The sequence below is a fragment of the Trematomus bernacchii genome, unplaced genomic scaffold (assembly GCF_902827165.1).
Source record: "Trematomus bernacchii unplaced genomic scaffold, fTreBer1.1, whole genome shotgun sequence".
NCBI lineage: Eukaryota > Metazoa > Chordata > Actinopteri > Perciformes > Nototheniidae > Trematomus > Trematomus bernacchii.
The window spans coordinates 12,144,375-12,167,953 of record NW_022987714.1 but is presented as its reverse complement, the minus strand read 5'-3'; the positions used below and the strand labels follow the sequence as shown (position 1 = coordinate 12,167,953).

The following is a 23,579-nucleotide window of genomic DNA, read 5'->3' as shown; positions in this document are numbered from 1 at the left end:
ACACAAGCACACGTTTACTTCCATGCAACTCTCTGATTGGTCTGGTGTCATGCCTCTGTTGCATTCACTGAACACGGGAAATTACAGTGTTGCCGTCCTCTCTTGTGTCATGATGAGGTTCACGTAAAGCACGGTTAATGTATTATATTATTGAGGGAGAATTGTCCGGGGCTACAGAAAAAACATTCGGGGCTAAAGCCCCGGATGCCCAGGCCAGGCGACGCCACTGGTTTGCACTGCAGGTGTCTTCATGAAACGCTTGTCTCCACGACACCGGAAAAAGCCGACATCTAACGAACGCTGACGAACTCTGGTTTCTTAGCAACCCGTGTGTTTAAATTGAAGCTAAGTTTGTCGTGTCCTAGGACAGGAGCCCGTTCCAAGTTTAACACTGCATTTCGTTACGTAAAACACCATATTTTAAGTCAAAATGTTCAACTTTGATTTACCCTCAGACCGCGTAGCAAGGACAAGTCTGCAGAGGCGACGCAACGACGAGACTGAAAGACGAGAGAGGGTTTTTAATGACAAAGTCAGGATGTTCGGGGTAAGCTAACATTAGTTAGGTGTTTTTGCACAAATATGCTAACCCCATGATGCTAACGCATAATGTAAATGTGCTGTCACGACGGTTGTCTGTCTCATAGGTTGACAAGGAGGCCTTAGACTCGCAGTTGAAAGAAAAAGATAAACAAGAAGAAGCAGCGAAACTGGAACAACACGCTCGTGGTGATGTAGCTCAACATTAGCTAATGCTCACAGGAAACACTAGCTCATCACTAACATCCATATGGATATGATCCCCACTATGTTGTGTATTATGATCAACGCATTGCAGGGCTGGGTCATATTACTTTTGTACATTTTTGTAATTGGTTTGGTTATCCATTATATAAAAACAAAAAAAGCAGAGGTGGGATAGGCTAAGTACTCAGATCTTGCACTTAAGTAAAAGTAGAAGTACCAGGGTGTAGGAATACTCTGTTCCAAGTAAAAGTCCTGCATTGCAAATGTTACTCAAGTATAAGCATCAAAATATACTTAAAGTAAAAGTACTCATTATGCAAACTGGCCAATTTCAGAACAATGTGTTTTGATTATAATTATTGATAATTTAAGTGTTTATCAAAGCTGGTAAAGGAGCAGCTAGTTTTAATGACTTTGTATAACTGCAGGGTAGCTTATGAATTTACTCCAGGTGTAACTAAAGTCTGATTTAAGTGTTGAATATAATTCAGATAATTAATCAACATTTGCAAAGTAACTGAAGGTATTAAATAAATGTAGTGTAGTACACGTCTACCATTCACCTCTGAATTGTAGTGCGGTAGAAGTATGAAGTAACAAAACATTGAAATACTCCACTGTGAAAAAGTAATCAAATCTGAATACTGAATTACTCAGATTACTTCAAAATCAAACATTGAAATTGCAATTACTACTTAACGTGGACTCTTCCACCAAAAGAAAATGTGCACAAATGTATTGTTTGTCTCTTGAAACACCCCAAAACATTTTCAATACAAATAATTTGCAATATTTAGCAATCAGTTTATCAACTTAAATTCCCCTTCATAAATAGTACTGGCACACACTACAGGTGTAGGCCTAATGTGTGTATTTTTAAATGAAATTACGTTTTTATCACTGCTTTTGCCTTCGCTCTCATAACACAAGAGGAGCACTTACTGAAATGTATCCCTTACTTAAAAACTCCTTTATCCATAAATTGTCATTAAAATAAAACAAATATAAATTTTCATGGCATTTTCATGATACCAAAAAAATACCATATTCAATGATCTGGGCTGCTGACATCATGGTAAATAGATATATATCACTACTAACCCTGCTGTAATGCCTCTGACCTGTGTCCTCCATACAGATGCTGAAATGCTCCATAATAGCAAAGTAGCTTGCCTCCTTCACAGCAGAGAAGTGAAGGAGAATCGTGCGATGGAAAAGGCTGTCGTTGACTACCGGCATCAGTACCAGCAGCCTCAGTGCCAGAGCGACTATGACCTGAGTGACCCGCACCGCTGTGGGAACACAAACCCAGGCGACGCCCAGATGATGCTCCCTGGCCTGCTGGGTGAGGACCCCCACAGTGAGAGCAGGGGACGGAGGCAGAGGGAGCAGCTCCGGGAGTGGCTCCTCCAGCAGCAGGGGGAGCAGGCAGCAGAGAGGCAGCGACAGACGCTGGAGGGTAGGTGGTGATCCCATAGTAGAATCAAGATTCAAAGGCTTTACTGTCTGTTTATACACAGCAGCTACAGTGAGGATATGGCAATGAAAATCTTAATGGTCCTCTATTACACTGTTTTTCATCAATATATTATAGGTCTCTAATATATACAAAACATGTCTCTGAAGTGTTTGGCTGAAATACCAAACAGATCATGCATTGTAGCATCCCGTAAACCTCTCTGTTTCAGCCCTGTTTCAAAAGTGCTGATTCTGTGTCTGTTACTTTAGATGAAAATAAGGAGCCACTCCCCACGCCCCTCTGAGAGATATTTGGGAGGGGTGTTACCTTGGTTGGTGATTGATGGTTACACAAGCCAAAAAATCGTTATGACATCATAAAGTGGCCAAAATCTGATCAGCTCATTTTCAGACAGGTTTTTATATAAATGGATCAGGACAAAAAGTGAGCAAATCTTTTTTCCTGAAACTTTCAGAATCTCTTTACACAGAGGGGACACATGTTTATGTATACAAGACATGAAAAAGTGGATTTTGCATAATAGGTGACCTTTAAGTCCCAGGCTCCTCATACAATGCACCGCAAATATATATAAGAAATAAAACAATAAATATTGCAGGAAGAAACAAATAGAGAGAATAAAATAGCCGACCAATGTGCAGTAATGCAGATGAAGTAAACTATATGAATAATAATAATAATACAAAAAATACAATAAGCTAAATGTTGCAGGAAAGTAAACAAGTAAATGCAAGAGTCTATATACAGATACACAAGAACAGAGAGTACAATTAAATAATGCACAGTGAAGTGAAATTCTGTTTATTTAAATTGTAAGATGCAAACAGATCAATTAATGAACTACTAGGATCAGTTCCCATGCATGAAACGTGACCTTTGTTCTTCTTCACTGCTGTTTTTCAGAGCAGCGCTATGACCTCAGTAGAACATACATGGAGAGAAAAGCTCTGCAGCTTGAGGGCATTGAGATGGAGAGGAGAAAAGCAGAAACTGTCGCCACTAAAGAGTTCAATCTGGCCAAGGTAAGTCACTCAGGTAATCACACGGTCACAAACTTAAATATTTATTTTACTCAAACTCAGATACCCTTATGTAAACAGGGTATGTGTGTACACCTTAAACATGCATGTTTTCAAAGCAATGAAAAATGTATAAAAAAGTGAGTACAGTAGAAAGTCATTTGAAGAAACAAGACAGGAGAACCAGCTCAGGAGCAAAGGAATGTATAGCTGTGGATGCTGGCAGCAGCTAAATGCCTTTTTAGCTACGTAAAAAGTTTTAATGTATGCTATTTTAGAATTGTTTTTTCTTAACCTAGTTTATACTATTCATCTACAGCTCTGGAAAAATGAGTTTGAGTAAAATAAATATTTAAGTTTTATTCAATATCTACTGACAACATTTTAAACAAGTTTTAAATACAAATAGTCATTTAGATAATGAATTGTAAAACAATGACAACTGGTCCAAATAACAAAAAACTGCAGTGTTTTTTCAGACTCCCAATAATGCAAAGAAAATAAGTTTGTATTCATTTGAACCACACTTTTGAAATGTTTTTAACAAAGGAAAATAATGTTTGGTGGAATAGCGCTGTTTTACAATGACAGCTTTCATGTGACCTGGCATCCTCAGTACCAGTCTGTCTTGTTGCTGTTTGTTGACCCGATGCCACTCCTAGCAAAACTATTCAAGCTGCTTGTTTTTCTTTTGGCTTGTATTCACCAGTCTTTATCTCGATCACACACAGGAGTCTTTCATCATGAAATGCCACTCCTCAACCGTTTGGGGACATGTAATTACAGCAGCCGAGCCTTTCACTGTGCTGACTGGTACAACTGGCTCCTAAATACAGTGCTGGAGTTTTATCAAGGTTACATTACAGTCCTGCACACAGGTTTCTTGATTTCAATGATATAAAGGTCTGGAGATTTAGGTCGGACGTCGACGAAAAGGTTAATAGTAGCCAAATGGCAGTACTACAACTTATGTGACTGAAGGGCCAAAAAAACGTTTCCCATTGACTTACATTGGGAAAGAGAGGTCTGTAAATCAACTACCCAGTACAGAGCTGAATCCAGAGTTATTTTCTTTTACTGAGCTGAGAGTGGGAGATCGGAGGCTCTAAGCACGCCCGCTCTATGGGCCCAGACACGGGTACTGACAAACTAAAAATAGTTTCAAAAGTCTCTTAATTTCTTTCAGAGCATTTTACCACTGACTCAGTACGCTGGAGTAACTGGGCTACAGCTGCCTTCCTCTGTTAGTTTGTTGTGTTCCTGTGTGACTATGTTGAATCTGAACCAAACTTTAAAACACTTCAGTCACTCCACTTCCACGCCGACGATGTCCAGCCCTACATTTCCACACACTCCTTCTCCACTCTCACCAACTGCCTCCCTGAAATGGTAATCATCAGTCCCAAATCCCTCACCAAAAACAATATGACTACTGAATTTCAAACAAGTTTCGAATACATATTGTCATTTAGAGAAAGTATTTTTAAACAATGACAACTGATCAAACGGGTCACTAAAAAGGAATCTTTCCACCTCAAAATCACTCTCCTTCTCTGCTGCAGAAACACTTAACCATGCTTTCATCTCGTCACAAAATGACTGCGCCAGTATCCTTAACGGTACACCATCCAAACTTCTCAAAAAGAATCCAGTACATCTGCAGCCCGTCTCCTCACCCACACCTGCTCCAGTGACCACATCACCCCCCCAATGGATCCATTTCAAAATCCTCCCCCTCACCTACAAAGCCCTCCATAACTAGGCCCCCCTCCTACCTCACCAACCTGCCCCACACCACACTCCTTCCTGCACCCTCCGCTCCTCAGACGCCAGCCTCCTGGTTCCACCTTGAAGGACCAAGCACCGGACCTGGGAGGGGACAGAGCCTTTTCCATCACTGCCCCCTACCTCCCCCCAAACACATCTGTGACTGCACCAATCTGTCTTCATTTAAATGTAAATCAAAACTCACCTTTTCAAAACTGCTTTTCATTTGTAGTTATTGTGTTTTATACATTTTAAGTGTGTTGTTTTAATGGATTTTAGCATGTAAAGTGTCTTTGAGTACCCCTAAAAGAGCTCTATAACTCCTCAAAATCACAAAGGACCTTCTCCTCTCCTCCAACGCCGGTAACCTCAACATCCTCATCCTCCTTGACCTCAGCGCTGCCTTCGACACCATCAATCACTCCATCCTCCTCACCCGTCTTGAAACCACCTTCAACATCACCAGCACTGCCCTCTCTTGGTTCACATCATACCTCTCTGATAGAAACCAGTTCATCTACATCAGGGGTGTCAAACTCAAATACATAGTGGGCCAAAATAATAAAATGGGTTCTATTCGAGGGCCGGACTGGTTCAATGTTAATTTCAAAACGTATTGAAATGAACTTATTGCACATATTAAACATGGGACTAACAAAGCTTAAATTATTGCCTATAAAAACAACATTAAACATTAAATTATCAGTTGCATTCATTTCTTATGGCTCTATCTGCAGCTTTTCCGGAGTCATTTCTCATGATTACATTTTTCCACAGGCCAACAACAGCTTCAAAAAAACTATTTCCCTCAAAGAAAAAAACAAACATGCCCTGTTGTCGCAAGAAACAAAGTGCAGAAGGAAACTTCCATGTAAACTCAGTCTGCTGCTCTGTGGTGCTAGTTCAAGCCAGATACTTGGCATCTCATCTTGGGTGCAAGTTCATCAATGTTCGGGGTCAGGCTCTGAGCTGAGGAAACCCTCAGGATTGAGTGAAGGTGTGCGTGCAATATACCGGCGGGCCAGATCTAATAGTAATTTGAAATTATCCTACGGGCCGAAATTAAATCCTCCACGGGCCTGATTTGGCTCCCGGGCCTTGAGTTTGACACATGTGATCTACATCAATAACTGCAAATCCCCCACCGCTCCTCTCCCACAAGGTGTCCCCCAAGGTTCAGTTCTCGGCCCCCTCCTTTTCATCCTCTACCTGCTTCCCCTTGGTCACTTAATCCGCCGTCATGGACTTCAATTCCACTGCTTTGCCGACGACATCCAGCTTCTCATCTCCACCAAGTCCATCTCCACTGCTACCCACTCCATCCTGACAAACTGCATTACTGAAATAAAATCCTGGCTCCAACTCAATTTCCTCAAACTCAACTGCGATAAATCTGAAATAATAATCATTGGACAAAAAAAGCTCATCACATCTATCCATATCTTCACCCTCAACATAGACGGCTTCCCAGTTCAAACCTCCCCTCACATCCGGAACCTATAATTGACCAAACCCTCTCCTACAACAAATACATCAAACAGATCACCAAGACAGCCTTCTTCCACCTCAAAAACATCGCCCGTCTACGTCCATCCCTCTCCCCCACTGCTGCAGAAACCCTCATCCATGCCTTCATCACCTCCCGTCTGGACTATTGCAACAGCCTCCTCTATGGTTCACTTGCAAAAATCCTCAACAAACTTCAATACATCCAGAACTCCGCCGCCCGTCTACTCACCAACACCCGAATCTGTGAACACATTACCCCCGTCCTCATCAAGCTCCACTGGCTCCCCATCCCCCAGATAATTCAGTACAAAATCCTCCTAATGACATACAAAGCCCTCCATAACCTGGCCCCATCCTACCTGACTGACCTCCTCCACAGACACACTCCCACTCGCTCCCTCCGCTCTGCTGCTGCCAACCTCCTGTCCCTCCCCACCCGGACCAACCTCAAGTCCTGGGGCGGCAGAGCCTTCTCCGTTGCTGCACCCACCCTCTGGAACTCACTACCCCAATCCATCAGAGATTCTTCCTCCCTCACCGCAATACAAACATCACTCAAAACCCACCTGTTATACAAGTATAATGTATTATTATTATTATTATAAATAAAACGTAATATTATAATATTACAAACACCAATCAAAGTGGCGTAGGCCAGCAACGTTTGTGTTCTGGGAAGTCAAATGACAGATTTATGTCAAAGGAGTGGTGGATTTGAAGAGATCATAGATTAGCTTTAGTTCCACGTAAGAGAAGGCAGTATGAGGCAAGGGTAAGCGGTGACAATATTCTAAATGTAGTGTAAATATGCTTTTATGTTTTTTAGAGGAGAGTCCTTTAGGCAAGTTAATTAATAATTAACTACCATTTAATTAAAAAGTTAACATCATGCATGTTTTTGATGAAAGTCTGACATACTTGTTTCTTTGTTTTTAAATGTGCTGTCGTATGGTTTTGCATCCAGTTTTTAAATTAAAACTGAGAAAACGTTTATCGCATTGATTTCTTTAATCCAAAGACAGAAGAGAAACGTCGCCAGGATGGGGAACGTCATGTCAGAGGTGATGTAGCAGGAGCCACGATGAACATCCTGCAGGAGCAGCTGACGGGTGTAGCTCTCCAGCGCCCCCTGGTGCCTGACCTCTGCCCCAGCAGTCACAGGAGAGCACTTCCAGAGAGCCTGCAGCAGATCATCCAGTTCCAGAAATATCAGATTGAGGAGAAAAAGGTCAAATAAGGGAAGAGATATTCTCAAATCTAACGCTCTTTTTCAAAGTTCTAAAAGCTTGTTCTGTGTGCAGAGGGTGGAACTAGAGAAAAAGGGAGACGAGGAGCAACATGCTCGCATGCGCATGGACTCGGCTCGCACCGCTCTCTTATTGGAGAGGCAGCAGGCCAGACTGGACCGGCAGGAGAGACAACATGTGGACAGAGCCAACGTCCTGATGGCCCAGACACACAAGCAACAGTCAGTGTTCACTCTACACACACAGTGTTTAGACACAAATAAACCATTGTCTCACTCTGTTTCTGAACTGGTTTCGTTTTTTAGGAAACCGGACATAGAAAGAGGAAGCATTGACGACAGCTTCTTCTCCAAATTCAACACCTGCAGCAGATGAAGGATGACTCATAACAGGGGCTGCTGAGGATGAAGCTACATGAGAAGAACACTGAATAAACTGAAGCACACAGAGTTGTTTTTAAATCATGTCAGAATTTAGATATTGGATGATTGTAACAGTTTATATGAATCTTGGCTACCGTTGCAAAAATGAGCGAAAGAAAGAAATGGTATACTTTTAGTTTTCAGTGAGGTTCTTTATGGGTAACATATCGTCAGCTATGCCACTTTTTATATCCACAGCTAAAAAATATCTTATTACACGGCTTGGCTGAATACTCAATTTTGATTGGTCCATTTGGACATTTCAGAGGTTGTTAATAGTCGTGAACAGACCGCTGCTTAGGCGTTGCAAAAATGAGCGAAATAAATCAATTGTATACTTTTAGTTTTCAGTGAGGTTCTTTATGGGTAACATAAAGATCCCTTTTTTTACAACAGCTGAAAAATGACATTCAAGTTTAAATTAAACTCTCTTTTAGGAACAGTGTTTATCAAAGCCCTCAGGATTGAACAGGCTACACTCTTACAAAACACAAGCACACTATGGAGACATCAAACAACATGTAGTTAACAATGACGTCCATTAATGCACCCTTACAAACATGGCCAACCTAACTCTTAAGGTGCAAAGACATTAAAAAAGCGTTTGATTGAAGCTATTGTATAGTTCTAGTAATTGCCCTAAATGTTATATCACATAACTCAGGTCAGTTTCACAGCAGATACATATGACGTCACTGGCGCTGTCATATTCAGTCTTTCTTCATTTCCTCTTTTATCCCAGACCTTTTCGTCTGTAACATCCCAAATTGTCTTGTGTGAAAAAGAACAAAACTGAACCCTAACTAACTTTAATGTCCCTTATTTTTGCCACCACAAACTCGCTCACCTTTAAAGCACTGTTCCACTTTCAATTTATCCTTGCTCCAAGGCATTCCTTTGCGCAAAGGAAGAATCAAGTCAATGCCCAAAATGATATATAAAAATGTCTCTTTAAAAAGCATTTTCAGACACAAACTTATCCCATTTTCTCTGCCACAGAGCCAGGGCTTTCTGCTGTTGCTTCGGAGTCAAAGAGCTGTACCTGCAACACAGACAGAGAGATGTCAATGAACGGTCAGTTCATTTTTTATTTGTAAATCTCTTCTCATCACTGTTGAACTTTACCTAATAGAGTTAATGGCCAGCTCTATGAGGGAGCCTAAATTGGATCTCATCCCACCAAAGCCCACAAAAGCTTCATAGAAGTCATAAGAGAGTCCGGAGGAGCCGAACATGCCCGGGTCATCGGAGCTGATCACCAGCGGGTGGTTCTCCGACATCAGAGCGACTGCAGGGTGGTTACGCAAATCTTTCACCAGCTTCATCACCTGAACAAGGACAGGAGAGGAGATATTGGATTACAAGAAGCTAGATCAACACAATCGTAGCCTCATGTTGATAGGATTTTCAGAAGTGCTGTCTACGTTAATGAATTATGGCTCTGCGAGAAATCTGGAAACCTAAACACCTAGTGCACATTATACAGATGGGAATCACAGCGGCTCGATGTGACAGCGGCTGTGTTGATGCTTTAGCTAAGTGTCAGAACATGAGCAGACATTTAGCACACACAGCAGAGCTATGAGTTTAGCATGCCTCTGCAAATTACGTGCAATTCATGCCATCAATCATCAAAACAAAAAATAAACATTGTGCATTACTTTATTACAACAACACAAATGTATAAAATACAAGTAAATACTTCAGACTGGGGTTTGATCATGATTTATAAGATAATTATTAAGATACCTGATTACATTTTTTTAAGTGATTGACATAACTCATTTTAACTTTTACAATTAAGTAGCTGGAAAAAATAATTTGTTTGTATATTTTGGTTTACAAGATGAGAGTGTACCTGGTTTGAGATGGGGCAGACTTCCACAGCCACACCCCTCTTTCTGGATAGACCTTTGGCCACGGGGTGGCGGAGCAGAGCAAAGCCATGGCCAATTCTGGACGTGTTAAACAATAGAGCATCCAACAAGTTCTGGTCCACCTCTGAGCCCTCCAGATCTGCTCGTAGCAGAGAAGAAATCAAAAACGTGTTTATAGAAGACAGTGTTCTTGAATGACTCTTCTTTAACCCTAAATTCCACAGTTGGTAATAAGGCAATGTTCGGCTATTTACCGACATTTATCTTTCCATGACAAGTTGAAGGGTTTGTTGTCAGCTTAGCTAAACTCCTGTAGTAGCCTCTATGCTTAAAATGAACACATCAGTCATTGTCTGGATGAACCTCTAAGCCCCATGCTGCAGGATATGATTTGTAAAACTGAATGCTCAGGAGCTCACCTGTCTCCCCCGCATGGAAAAAGTAAGGCAGCGTCACCCCTCTCTCTGCCGGCAGTGACAAAGCATCTTTGAAGTACCACAGGGGTCTGCCGCTGTCCTCACGGCCCACCTGTAAGTAGAGAGGGAGTAAACAATATGATTGTTATGTTTACTTTCACTGATTCAGGCACGTGTGTGTGGTTTAAAGCGGCTTACAATCGTACTATTTGCATTGTAAGTGAAACAAAAAATCTGTACAAACTAGGGCTGTTCAATCAGAGATATCGGCCACAAAGTTCAGTAAGATCTCTTATTACACAGCCGAGTCGAATACTTTTGTCTACTAATTTAGACATTTCAGATGTTTTTAATACTAGCTAACAGACTGTAAAGAATGATTAAGGGAATATGGGCAGCGATATCGATTCGCAGAACCGAAGTCCAGTAAAGAGGCTCTATTTTGCTTTTTGGGGTTGTTCTTTTTCCTGAAGTGTGTAAGATGGGTTTATGTGCATGTAAATGGTCTACAAAGGCTAAAATCCCTAAGTTCCCGCCCGCCCTGCATGACTGTCTCGATTATACTCCTTTGTTTACTTCTGTAACATAGCAACATCATTATGTTACGCTCCCGGGTCGAAATTATGTATATATATATATATACAGTATAAAGACATTGATCCATATTGCACAGAAATTGTAGGGTTGACATTTTATGATTTCACAAAATATTTAAACAATGAAGAATGTTGATAAATAATCATCACTACCGGTAATGTGTATATAATAACTTAGTTGGTAAAAGCCAATAGTAAAACAGTCAATGACAATCATTTGAGGAAACACTTAAGATGTTACAATTTCAAATAGTTAGTCTCATATCACGATATTGATATAGTATTGATATATTACCCAGCCCTAGTAAAGACTGGAGAAGTGGTGCGATAACTTGAACTCCTCACCATGTCAAAGCCAGCCATGATGTCTGGGAAGTCTCTCTGTAGCTTCATCGCCTCCTCCACAGCTCGGGCCATCATGGATGCATTCACTCCTCTGAAGAATACAGTACAGTGCAGAGTGTTATTATATGATATCAACTTCATCTTATGTCAATCCTTCATAGTTATAAGTCAAATCTGTTGTTGGGGAGGTCACCTATGGATTGTGTAGATCATTCTCACTCCAAAGAAGTCCGGGTGTTCTGCTGTGAACTGTCGGGTGACCTCCTGGTACGTCTTCAGAGTCCACGCTGGGTCATGAGTGCTGCCGTCCAACTCGTATATCTGAGTACCAGAAAACACACTCAATAACAATTATAATACCAGTGTTTCCAGTTAGATAGTATTTACCGGATTTTGACCAGTTAAATCTGTTTGGGTCCGACAAATTTAATTCTCTGCGGCTATAATGTTCTGCGGAAATAATCAGCAATAAGCAACATTTGAAGTGTATCAATAATAAGATCTCATCGATGCCACAAGTATGCAACAAGATGCCATCGCTGTTAGGATAGCGGTTATGGAAGCTTGAATTTCTCAACGGCCTAAAGAGTCTTCATCAGTGTATTCAGCTAAATGAATCCTGAGTAGTTAAAATGTTACGAGTCAGACAGACTTGACAAATGGCTTTTCTCGGTTTTATTTTATATGAGAATATGTAGGTCTATAGCTGAGGGAAAATGGTCTGCAAAGTCTAAAATCCCAGAAGTTCCCTCCAGAGGGAGTTTCTCTCCCACACAACACACACTGAAACGCCTCAATTGGACCATTTTTTTTACTTCCATAACATATTGACATCACTATGTAGGACATATGACAGGCCAAGGGGCGGGACATCTCCAAGCGGTTGACCAATCACAACAGAGCCGGCCAGCTAACTAATCAGAGCAGACTGGGCTCTGGTTTCAGACAGAGGGTGAAAAAAGGTGCTGCAGCACATGAGAAAGATTACCTCCGGGAGTAGAGCTCGCACTTCCATGTACATGACGTTGTCCCTGTAGAACTGGGAGAGACCTTGGTAGTAATAGTCTCTGAACACAGGAGCGTATGTGACCAGACCCCACAGAGCAAGGAAGCACTGTTCAAATATTTTCCAGATCACATCCTGACTGGGATACACCAATTCTGGATCCTGATCAGTGAAGAGCGTCATGTTGGCCATGAGGCTGGGAATGTAAAGACATGGTTTGGATCAGATGATCTGCGTCAATTTCTGGTCAATTTACCACTGTCGAAAAAGCTTTTAAATGAGTAATCTAAAGTATATACACAGGATGATTACAGAATTAACTATTATATGGGACATTTCAATACTGCCATTCTTACTGACAAAGATATAGTATCTTATATATAATATGTTTTTATTGCTAACACACTACAATGCTGCATTAGTATTAAAACTGACAATCAGAACACAAAACCTTAGGCAAAGGAACTTGACATAAATGTTTTTGTCTTTTTCTGAACACTGTCTTGACTTATCAATCTGCATGTAAACACTATAAAGAAGTCAACCGGTAAGTACATTTAAAAACTGTATATTGCACATTACTGCATGTATTTCTGTAGCCTTGAATTACATTTCTTTGTAGAATTTTGCTAAATTCAGAACTATTATCATGACCATTTAAGATGCAAGTACTTTTGATTGAAGTATGTGATTGGTTGTAGAACAAATCACCTCTGGCTGGCAGAGAGAAGTGTCTCCTCTTCCATAACTCAGAACACTTTGCACAACAGCTAATTGCACAGTTTAATGTATATTCAATCCAATGCCATTAAGTGTCTACAGTATATTTATATATATTCATGTAGCCTAGACTATATATTGTACTCCATTTATTCAATATTTTGTTATATTGTGTATTATTTAGAAACTATAGGGATAAATGTATTTTCTATTGTGAATTTGTATACACACAAGTTACTAGTGTCAATTAGTATTTTGAATTTATATATATTTATATATTCTTGCTGCTAATGTTAATTTGATTTTTTGTTATATTTGTATCTTATTGTATCTTTTAAACATGTTTAACTAATGTAATGCTTGACACTGCTGCTGGGACAAAATAATTTTCCTTAATAACTTTTACTGATTACAAAAAATATACACTGGAATAATTTATAGTACAATAAAATTATCCCGTGCTGTTGGACATGATGAAATACGTATATGTAGAGTCTACATATACGTATTTCATCCTATGATTGGGTTTTTATTTCTCTCTGTCTAGAAATAACCCAGATTATAAATCTGTGGTACTTTCATATTAAAGATTTGTCCTCACCTGTTGTCGAGCTCCGTGGAGTTGACCATCTTGGCCCGGAGGTTTTCCAGCAGGGTCCACGGAGAGCAGCGGGGCAGAGCAGCGGGCGGCAGGGCTGAGAAGATGAATCTGATGGAATGGTTGTCAGTGAAGCACATGTAGCAGTGAGGCCGATAGGTCGCGTTCTTCACCAGCCACTCCACTTCTACCATGGCAAAGTCATGGACATGGAGAGCTCCCCCTGAAAACAATGAATTACAGAAATATAAAGAAATAAAGAGTGTGGATGCTTAAAATAAGTCTGATTCTGTGTGTATTAAAAACTTTACATTCCTGCGGAAAAAATTGTGAGTTCCAAGCATCTTTTGAGAACATTATCATAGGTGATTGGGAAGAACGTTCTCCGGTAAAAATAAATAAAAATAAGATTGTTGCATATATTTTTTTTTCCTTAATCTGCCAATAATTGTCTGGATTAAATGATTACTTTATTTAGCCTGTAATGTCATGCAATTGTGGAAACATGTCCATTCCAAAGTCAAAGTGCATACCATGAAAACCTTATTTTTGTAAAAATGAGAGTTAAAAACTCAACAATATTTAATTTATTATGAAAAATGTGAGATATGTTATATATTATTCACAACTGGCAAGTTTAGGTAGGGATTTGGGGATAATTTTAAATGAATAGAGAACATGTTTCAGCTCTAATCAGGAAACAATGTGCAAGTCAGTTATTTCAGGGGAAGAATAATCTTTAATTAAAAGCTAAACTGTCTCCATAACAGCTAAAATATTGAAAAAGAAAGCTTAAAGTAAAGAAATAATATAAAAAAATGATACGCATTATAAAATAATAACGCATATATAAAATATATAAAATAAGTGCAACATGTTAATGAACATGTTCTGTAAACACTTTGAAGTGTGACACTGTCACTGAACGCACCTTTAGGCATCTTCTGCAGCAGCTTGAAGATGGGACTGGTGCTGATGACGTCCCTGGCCCTGAAGAAGTGCATGGCGGGAGGAAAGTCTGCTCTCGAGACCTCCTCCTGCTTCATTTTAAAGAGAATAGCGTCCAGCCGCTTCTCAGCATCAGTCAGAACCACCTGCCCTCCTGTCTGCATGGAGACCTCCAGCTGTATGAGGGCCTCTCTGTGCCGAGGGTCCGGGGAGGACAGCCCGCCGGCCAGGCAGCACAAGAGCAGGCAGACAACCACCGCATGGCGGCGGTGTAGCGACACTTCCATTGTCCCGAGAGTGTGTGGAGCTTAGAAAGAAAACAAATAACATGAGGAAACGTGTTTTAAATAGTTGGTGTAAAAGAAAACCTGCAACCACTCACACCACAAAACTAACAGGTGTGTGTTCCTCTCTCTATGGTTCCTCTGCAGTCATTCGCACTTCCCTATATTAACGTTACCGAGTGAAAAAGGGAAGCAATGATAATGAGTATGACTCGTTTACGTTACACAATTAACGTGAGAATAAGTGAGAACAAGCTAACAATGCTAGGTTTACTCTTGCATTTAATGCCTTACTTTGCGAAGCAGAGCTCTGTTTTTACTTGTTTGTTTTTTTCAGTATGCTGAACAGACATAAGAAAACCCGCTAACGTTACTTACTTGACATTTCACAGTCTTATGATTGTAAAATACTGTATATTAAAGAATAATGCACACATGGTACCTTAGCAGCTGCCTCGAAAGCTGTCGACAGTTTTGTAAACAGTCCAGTTCACAGTCACTTTAAGAAGAGAGGACCACGGGAAAACCTGCTCGTCGGTGTCAGTTAGAAATCTGCTTTGATCCAATAGCTTACTTTATTATAAAAGTTTCACTGTTCAAAAACAATTCAGGAAATTAACAGCGTTAAAGCTACGGTAGGGTCTGATTACATTTGGTGTTTTTGTTTCGCTCGTCAGGGCAAAGCTTTTGCTCAGGGTACATTTAAGTCCCGCCTCTGTCCTGTTATGATTGGCTGAAATTGAACCCGGATAATATTTTGATTGGTGGAGCGGCATCATGGAGGTTATAATAAGCAAAACAGAGATTAGGAAATACAAATTCCCCATTCCCTCTCAACACACCTGTGTGTGAGTTTGCACAAGATATTGTTTAGCAGTGACTTTAAAAAAAAACATATGCAAAACAAAATTCATATTTTTTTAGCATTCCACAAACTTGAGGTGCAGATAATACAATTGAGATTTTAGTGGAATTAAACTTCATATCAACATATCTATTAAATATTTCAAACAGGATAGCTGATTTCAGTGATTTGTTTTGTTTTTCCAAATCAAACAGAGATTCATCTGACGGTGGAAATGGCCACTATACAGATTGTTTACTGTTATACATCACCTTGTTTTTCCATGTTCACAATTTAGTTAAACAACCTGGTTACTTAGCTCAATTAAAGTCTCTTAATTATATGCCTCATTTGAATTTCCACTGCCAAGACCTGAACAAAATAATGTACTTTGTTTCCAAGTAGTCCCTTGAAGGAAGCCTGAGGAGCCATGCTGCCTCCTCTTCCACTGCAACACATCACTTCACTGACTCCTGCAGTCATGAGTAGGTTCAAACAAAGCAGCATCACAATCTGTGGAGGGTGTCCGTCAAGAGGAGAGCACTAATTGAAGGCGATGGCGTGAGGCGCTCCAATAGATTAATGCATTGTCTTGCATTGGCCGTCTGTTTGCATTTCATTACTTTTGGCCTCAGTTTCTTTAACGGATAATAGATTCATGCCCCTTTTTCCCTAAATGACACAGCTTTGTTTTATGTGTATTTGTTCACAGTATTGCTAGGAACAGCTGTTACAACAGAGAATACAGTAATCTGCTGCTTTGGTGATGTATGTACTATTAGTAAAAATTGACAACAATAAGTCTGACTTGTTCAAGAAAAGAGATTTATTTCTAAGAAATGTACAGTATAGAAAATACTCCGTTCCATTTTTCAAAATAATCTATATCAGTCAGATAACAACTTGTAAACGTCACTTAAAAATTAAACACACAGGTCTTTTTTCAATGCCACCATGCTACCGAGGTAAAAGACAACTGCTTGAAACATCAAGAAAGGAAAAAAAAAAAACGTACACCACATTTATATTAAAACAAGTCCAAAAATGTACAAAAATTCTTAAAAGAAGAAATAAATATGATTCACATTTAATCACGTCTAAAATTGTATTCACTAGTGCAGAGAGGTGACAGCAGAGTAAAAGTGAGAGATGAATGCACACTTCCGAACATCTGGTGCCCATTCTACACACCAGAGAGAAATACACACACACACCACATCTGTACAGCGACAGTATCATAACCTGGGACCTTTAAAATAAACACTGTCTTTCATACTTCAGACAGCACGAGTGAACACACTACCTCCAAAAGGAGCCCGCTAAATATGAAGACAATTTCCTATTTTAACAAAATAGCAAGTCTTGTGTGACACATTTAGATAATTGTCTCACAGCTTCTAGCACTTTCCTATTCCATCATCCTTCCTCAAATATCTCCTCTCATTGCCTTAGGTACCTATTACTAAGAAACGTAGTAAACCCAAACTCTATGCAGTCTATTACAGACCCTAGACTGGAAAACGGTCTAGCTTTACAACCTCTAGGCAGAAAGGCATGCAATCTGTACAACTAGAGACTCATTTACAGTCCTATTTCAGACGTGTGATGTAATATCGTCTAAAACTGAGAAGGAACGTGTTGTCCCTAAAAAGAGAGTTCACACTTTCAAGGATTGTTTCTCATAAAGAACACCTATTGTGATGCTATTTCATAGTCAGTCCTGGAAGCCGAACGACAAACAAAAAGTGGTCACAAAATGTTGACACACAGGAGCGAGGACTGGAAGTTTGGGGAGAGGGAGAGGGAGGGGGGGGGGGGCTCAGTAGTGCCACAGATTGGCTAGATGAGGTAGATTCATTTGCTGCCATCGATGAACTGCACGAGTAGGGTCCACAGGTGCAACATGGATGTTATAAGGTGTAGGGTGCCGGACAAAACCAAGTCATTTTATTTTGGGGTGAGACCGAAGGGGTTAAATGGTTTGGCAGTGTGAGTAGCCATAGATATTGTTAAACAGACCGAAACAAGTTGCGTTTGTCTTCATGCTGCTGCTCCTCCTTCAAATAACGCAGAAAAATACCCGTATATAGAAACTGTTCACCCTGAGGATACATTTATATTGACATGGGGAAGAGGAAGCACTCAGAGAGTCAACCATGCAAAGGGCAGGCCCGTGAATAAAGAGACAAAGTACAAATGTGAAGGTGGAATGCAACAATTGTCACAATAAAAAACAAATATTCCAGCAGGATTTGATGGGTAAGTGTTACCCGCCAGCAGGACATATCATTGAAAAACTGCCCCCATCTGGGACAAGAGGTAAGGATATATTTTTCATACATATATGTGTTTGAATTCAAATAAAACTATCAAAGGCCACTCAATTCCAGGATGTCGGGACAGACAAAACCCATAGTGCACAACAGAGATTGTTGGATACAAATTGCGGCGTCTTGCCACTCTGCTAGTCGAAAGACATTCTTGACAGTGAAGGCAGCTTTGAGAAGATGCATAAACAGCGTGTTTACAAGAGAAACACTGCAAGGTTTGGACCGGAAATGAAAAGTATCTGGGCCTTTTTGCAGGACGGTTTATCTTCGAAGAAATCTGTGTTTGTGTCCTTGCAGCTAATCTGCATAGCTCATTGTCTACACATTCACTCATACATTCACAAAGGAAACTAAGGCAATTGCAAAGGGGCCTGTGAGTCGCCTGGGTTAGGGTGACAGTCTCAAAAGTACCTCCTTTTCTACACCTGAGTTTAAAGATAAAGTTGGAACAGGAAACGGTAAAAACAACAGTCCATCTCATCTTCACCACAGTCCTCCTTAGTTATCGTTAAACGATTCAACAAGCACTGCCGTCAATGGACAGGATCGTGCTCAGTTAATCCATTTCAAGTTCCATTTCTCAAAGAGGAGAGGGCTGTCCAGTGTTCTCTGTTCTCACAGGTCTGTCATGGACAGATTGGCCAAGTGGTTAAAAATAACACCCTTCTGATGGAGGGCCCTGGATCAAAACCACTGAGGTGAAGTGTCAAGCAGTCAAGTCAGTTCTACTTAAAGAAGGGCAAGCAAAAAGAGTATTTTTTTACAGGGCTCAATACCAGTTCACAGTATTATTATCGCAGTGATACCAGCTGCCTGGTTGGATCTTCCAAGCTCAGTGATGGGCCAAAACCGAGCCAACAGTTCCTGTCCATTGAAAGATGATCAGTCTGTGGAGCGAAGAGTCCCATCTACAGTCTCCATCAGCACACACACATGTTCTTCCTCTTGGCTCAGTGCTTTGTTCAGATGTTCTTTGATAACGACATGCCTGAAAGGGAATGAAAAACAATAAGTTAATCATCGAAAATGAAACACAAACATGGCTTGACATCGCCTTGGTATCATGTTTTTAGTTTGGCTCTCTTCGGAATTGTATAAGAGACTTGCAGTAAACACATTTTGAAGGAAGAGGGATAGAAGAAGGAAGTTGCTTGAAGCTGTCAGATATAGAAAGTGGTTTATGAAAGTTATTTTCACTCACTCTGATTTGTTATTTGTCACGCTCCTTATTTACTGCTAGGGCCGCCGGGAGCAGCCATCATCTGTTGCCTATGACAAACAAGGAAACACAAAGAAGAATGTTAATAAAATTGTTGTTAACACTTGAATGGTTAAGTTGTTTTTATAGCAAATGTTAATTAAGCTCTGTCAACCAATAGATGTATCTTCATGAGTTAAAGAAGTGTGTGGCCCGAAGAACATATAACTAATCACATGATACCTGCATGTCCAGTGTACTTGCCTAACTAAGGCCTAGGGTGTTTCTCAATCGCGAGTAAAGCTGCTTCAGAGCCACTATTTCAAGCATACTACGTCATCGAGTGCCGCCGAAGTACTGTTCCAATCTCCAGCATACTTGGAAATCTACCGAGCCCGGCGTACTCCGTTTGGAGAAATATCGAGTGTGCACATGAGTAGACTCCGCGGTCTTAAAATCCCCACAATGCTTTGCGCACGGACCAATTTCCCCAAATCTGTGGCGGAAGATGTAAGGCGGGGCCTCTCATATGACGCACACCTGCACACTTGCTAGCGTGTTACACACTTCGTTTTCCAAATGTCAGGAAGTATTCTTGACTCGCTTCTGAAGCAAGATGCTCGGCAGACATGTGCTACCAAGCAAGCGTACTCGAGATTGAGAAACACCCCTAATGTTGATTTCTTTGTTTGGGTCACACAAGTTTTTGCATATTTAAAAACAAGTTCTAATTTAATTTTGTTTCCAGGCCGCAGAGTGAACTTCTACTACAATGTCCACCATCCCATTTTGAAAAACTAATGCTTGTTGGAAATGATTATTAATAAGATGTTTTAAATGGAAGTAGACCAAATGAAGAGTTTAAAAAATATTAAGCTCAATAAAAAAAAATACTGACTTAGACGTAAGATTACAGAAAGAGTGAGAATTACAATATTAAAAACCATATAAAACTTCAATCTTTGTACCCAGGGTGCAGGAAGTGTTCCGGTGCCAGGCCTCTCTGCTGCATCATCATGCCCTGGAAGTGCCCTGCAGGCCGGGGGTGTCCGTACATGGCCATGCGCGTCTGCCCCGGGGAGAAGGGCAGCTGCTGGGGCCGCTGCAGAGCCTCCATCAGGTGAGGGTGGGGTCTTTGGGCGGCATATCGCCCGGGATCGGCGTAATGCTGGCCGGGGTATGGCGCTCCATTGCCTGAAGACTGAAACATCATGTGTGGGGGAGGAACGCCGCCTCGCTGCATCCCAGGGTGCACGGCGCGGGGGTCGTACATGAACCCGGACACCATGTGGGAGGCGGGGGGGTGCTGCTGGGCGCTGCGGCGGCGGGTGGCCGCGTTGTGGCTGTCGAGGTCCAGGAGTTCTTTCGGGCTTTCAGGCCGCTCTGACCCCTCTGTGTGAGCCTGCTTTGCCGGGCTGCCCCTCCCGTCCTGCTCCCTGTTCACACACCTCCTCTCCTCCGGGCCCCCAGGCTGCGGCCCCGCCTCAGGTCCGGGGCCAGGGGACACCAGACCCTCAGAGCCCAGTGGGGACACACTGCTCTCCTTCAGGTGACCTCTGGCACTAGCTGCAGGCAGGTAGGCGTTGGGGGGCATGGGGTGGCGAGGCTGATACTGATGCCGGTGCCACTCCTCTGCAGAGTAACCCCCCCTGCTGTTCACCTGGTTATGAGCCTGAGCCTGGGGGTGGGGTTGTGCGTAGTAGTGTTGCTGCTGGTACTGATGCTGCGGGTACATGTTGGGGTGGGCCTGGGGGTGCTGCTGGCCTGCTGTGTGGTAGGAGTAGGCAGCTCCTCCCTGCTGGTGGTAGGCGGGGTGCTGAGAGGGGTTGTGGAGGGGGTTAACCTGGCTATGATAGGGGTGGTGAGCAGACGGAGGCATGGGCCTGCTGATGTTCGTCTGGCTGTAGTTGGGATGGCCCCCCATGCTGTATGCACCCATGGCTCCATTTGCCTGACCTTGGGAGTGAGGGGGCATGGCAGGGTTGTGAGCGGGCCCTCTCTGCTGGGTCTGGTGGGGGTTTGGGCTGAAAGCCTGCTGCTTGTGAATCCCATTCGGAGGCCCAGATTTCATCATGTGCTGCGGAGGAACGTCTGTGTCCGCCGGGCAGCTCGTCGGCTCACTAGGTCTTTGATCTCCATGGTCCGCAGGGCTGGGCTGGCATGGTAACAGTGGGGTAGGATGACTGGGGGGCAGAGAGGTGAGCGGGGCTGGCTGAGGGCGTCCGGGCTGGGCTACTTGTGTGGCGTTCTGAGGCATCCCGTGCATGGGGCTGCTCTGTGCGGGGCGCTGCGGGGAGACGTTTTGGGGGGCGTGAAGAGGGGGATTGTATTGCTGTGTGCTCTGGATCATCTGCTGGGGAGGGGTACTCTGTGGGGCCTGAGGTGTGTTCTCCTGATGTGCATTCTGCATGTGGGGCAGGATGCTCTCTGACATTTGCTGAGTGGAGTTCAGCACCGCTGAAGCGTGCAGTGGCGGTACGTTCTGGTGAAGAAGTGCGGGGCTCTGAGCTTTTTGCTGCGGACCCTCCTGTGTGGGCGCTGGGTGGTTAGGGTGAGTAGGATCAGTGGAGTTGAGATGGGATGAAACAGTAGTGTGTTGAGAGGGAGAGTGGCTGGCAGATTGTCTCTGGCCGTCCGCCTCCTGCTTGTGGTTCCCTGTTGAAATCTGTGGGAGACCGGGTCCTGAAGGATTCTCCTGGGGTCTGCCCGAGATCAAGGCTGGGGGGCTCTGAAGTCTTTCTGAGGGCCCAATGTGGTGTTCTGAGGGGCTTCGGATGGACGGATGCTCCTGGTTAGTTGGAGCTTCAGCAGAAATGTTGTTGGCGGCTGTTTGTTCCTCTGATGTTGAGTCTGTTAACACACAGAATAATGAAAGAAAAAGTTTTAAAGCATTAATAAACAAGGAAAAGGAGGTTACATATAACATTGTATACCTATTATCACCATAAAGAGGTTGTACGTTAATACAGTTGCACTACTTTTTACACAAAAGATCAAATAGATTCGTGTCACTCTCCATTTAAATGCCCTAATCTATTCTCGTGAGAACACAAAGCTAGTGAAGCCTAACTAACGACATGCCATCTCTTTTGTAGCCTCAACGCAACCAGCAGGAAATGTCACCAAACTAATGAATATTCAATTTGCCACTTACTGTGAAAAATAATTAAAATCAAATTGCAAAAAAACACACAGAGGAAAGGAAAAGGATGGGGGTGTGCTGATTAACAAATGTGAAACACTGCAGTCGAGAAAGAACACGAGGGTGGAGAGAAAGGTTAGACTCCTTCATGCAGAATACAGCGGAACACTGAGAGAAGGTCGGGTCTACCTTTGGGCAGCGTGTCTGTCTGCTGGGAGGGCCGGCTGTCTGGCCCATTGTCTCTGGCGGGATGCAGCAGCTGAACCTCAGGGGCAGGGGGGGGCTGCTGAGAGGGGTGAGCTGGGTTGCTGCCAATTCCTGATGGGGGCCCGGGCTGCTGAAAGTTGCCCATGTGCTGATGAGGGGCACCGGCAGGGGGTCTGGAAGAGGCGGACAGCTGCTGCAGGGCCAGCATCTCGGGGCTCTCCAACATGGAGGCCAAGCGTGTCCTGCCAGAGGAGTCTGGGTGGGGAACAGGGGGGTGAGAGGACATGGGCCCCTGGGAGCTGACCGCTGCAGACATTTGATACTGGGCATTGGGAGGAGGGTGGGGGTATCCAGCCGCTTCTGGCCAGGGTTTATGTCCCACTGGAGGGGGGACCCCACCGTAACCGAAGCTGCGCTGGTTCACCATGTTGGGGTCCTGCATGCGCATCCCGCTGGGTCTGTCCTGGTGATTCATACCAGTCCACATGTTGGCCATGCCCATACTGGGGGGTCTCATGCCTGGGTAGTTGTGCTGAAGTGGTCCTTCCGGCCCTGGGAATCGGTTAGCCATAGGGTGCATGCTGTGGCCCTCCGGACGATGATGGGATGGATACATGCTGGCCTCAGGAGGAGGGCCAGGATGGAGGCCGACGGGACGGGGGCCCAGAGAGGGTCCGTGGGTGGGGCCCATGTAGCGGTGCTGCTGCTGGTGAGGGGGCTGCTGCTGGTTAGGATCTGAACCCATTGGATACCTGGGGCCCATGTGATGTCCATCTACCATGCGATGCTAAGAGAAAAAAAATCAAATTAGGCGTCAGCATAACTGCACATCAGTGTAGTATTAAGTAGACCACACAGTATACGGTGGTCCTTTGGT

General features: G+C 42.8%; 3 protein-coding genes across 3 annotated transcripts in view; 1 reads left to right on the top strand and 2 right to left on the bottom strand.

Moving 5' to 3' along the window:
- The first annotated feature begins 299 nt into the window (after positions 1-299).
- On the top strand, positions 300-8,534 carry ribc2 (RIB43A domain with coiled-coils 2). The gene is made up of 7 exons (XM_034141766.1): positions 300-547; positions 648-729; positions 1,886-2,206; positions 3,131-3,249; positions 7,541-7,750; positions 7,824-7,990; positions 8,075-8,534. The coding sequence occupies exons 1-7, from the start codon at positions 431-433 to the stop codon at positions 8,142-8,144; spliced, it is 1,086 nt and encodes a 361-aa protein (XP_033997657.1). The 5' UTR covers positions 300-430; the 3' UTR covers positions 8,145-8,534.
- Positions 8,333-15,685, bottom strand: ada2a (adenosine deaminase 2a). The gene is made up of 10 exons (XM_034141765.1): positions 15,424-15,685; positions 14,681-15,004; positions 13,753-13,972; positions 12,414-12,627; positions 11,619-11,746; positions 11,426-11,516; positions 10,488-10,596; positions 10,050-10,207; positions 9,317-9,519; positions 8,333-9,233 (listed from the first exon to the last, which is right to left on the bottom strand). Exons 2-10 carry the CDS (start codon positions 14,982-14,984, stop codon positions 9,143-9,145), a joined length of 1,518 nt encoding a protein of 505 aa, XP_033997656.1. The 5' UTR covers positions 14,985-15,004; positions 15,424-15,685; the 3' UTR covers positions 8,333-9,142.
- Positions 15,686-16,629: 944 nt separating this feature from the next.
- The window catches only part of LOC117491454 (cat eye syndrome critical region protein 2 homolog), a 47,187-nt gene continuing 40,237 nt past the window's right edge, over positions 16,630-23,579 (bottom strand). Inside the window, exons 16-19 of the mRNA XM_034141443.1 lie at positions 22,685-23,489; positions 20,322-22,203; positions 19,357-19,424; positions 16,630-19,143 (exon numbers count right to left, since the gene is read on the bottom strand). Coding sequence (XP_033997334.1) covers positions 19,382-19,424; positions 20,322-22,203; positions 22,685-23,489 — 2,730 coding nt within the window. The 3' untranslated portion in view covers positions 16,630-19,143; positions 19,357-19,381. The remainder of the gene's footprint in view (positions 19,144-19,356; positions 19,425-20,321; positions 22,204-22,684; positions 23,490-23,579) is intronic.

Coding starts and splice junctions, on each gene's coding strand:
- ribc2 (XM_034141766.1), top strand. CDS start 431: ATGTTCAACTTTGATTTACCCTCAGACCGCGTAGCAAGGACAAGTCTG. Junction 730..1,885: donor ACTGGAACAACACGCTCGTG/GTGATGTAGCTC, acceptor TCCTCCATACAG/ATGCTGAAATGCTCCATAAT. Junction 3,250..7,540: donor AAGAGTTCAATCTGGCCAAG/GTAAGTCACTCA, acceptor TTTAATCCAAAG/ACAGAAGAGAAACGTCGCCA.
- ada2a (XM_034141765.1), bottom strand. CDS start 14,984: ATGGAAGTGTCGCTACACCGCCGCCATGCGGTGGTTGTCTGCCTGCTC. Junction 12,628..13,752: donor TCCACGGAGCTCGACAACAG/GTGAGGACAAAT, acceptor TTACATTCCCAG/CCTCATGGCCAACATGACGC. Junction 11,517..11,618: donor ATGATCTACACAATCCATAG/GTGACCTCCCCA, acceptor TGTATTCTTCAG/AGGAGTGAATGCATCCATGA.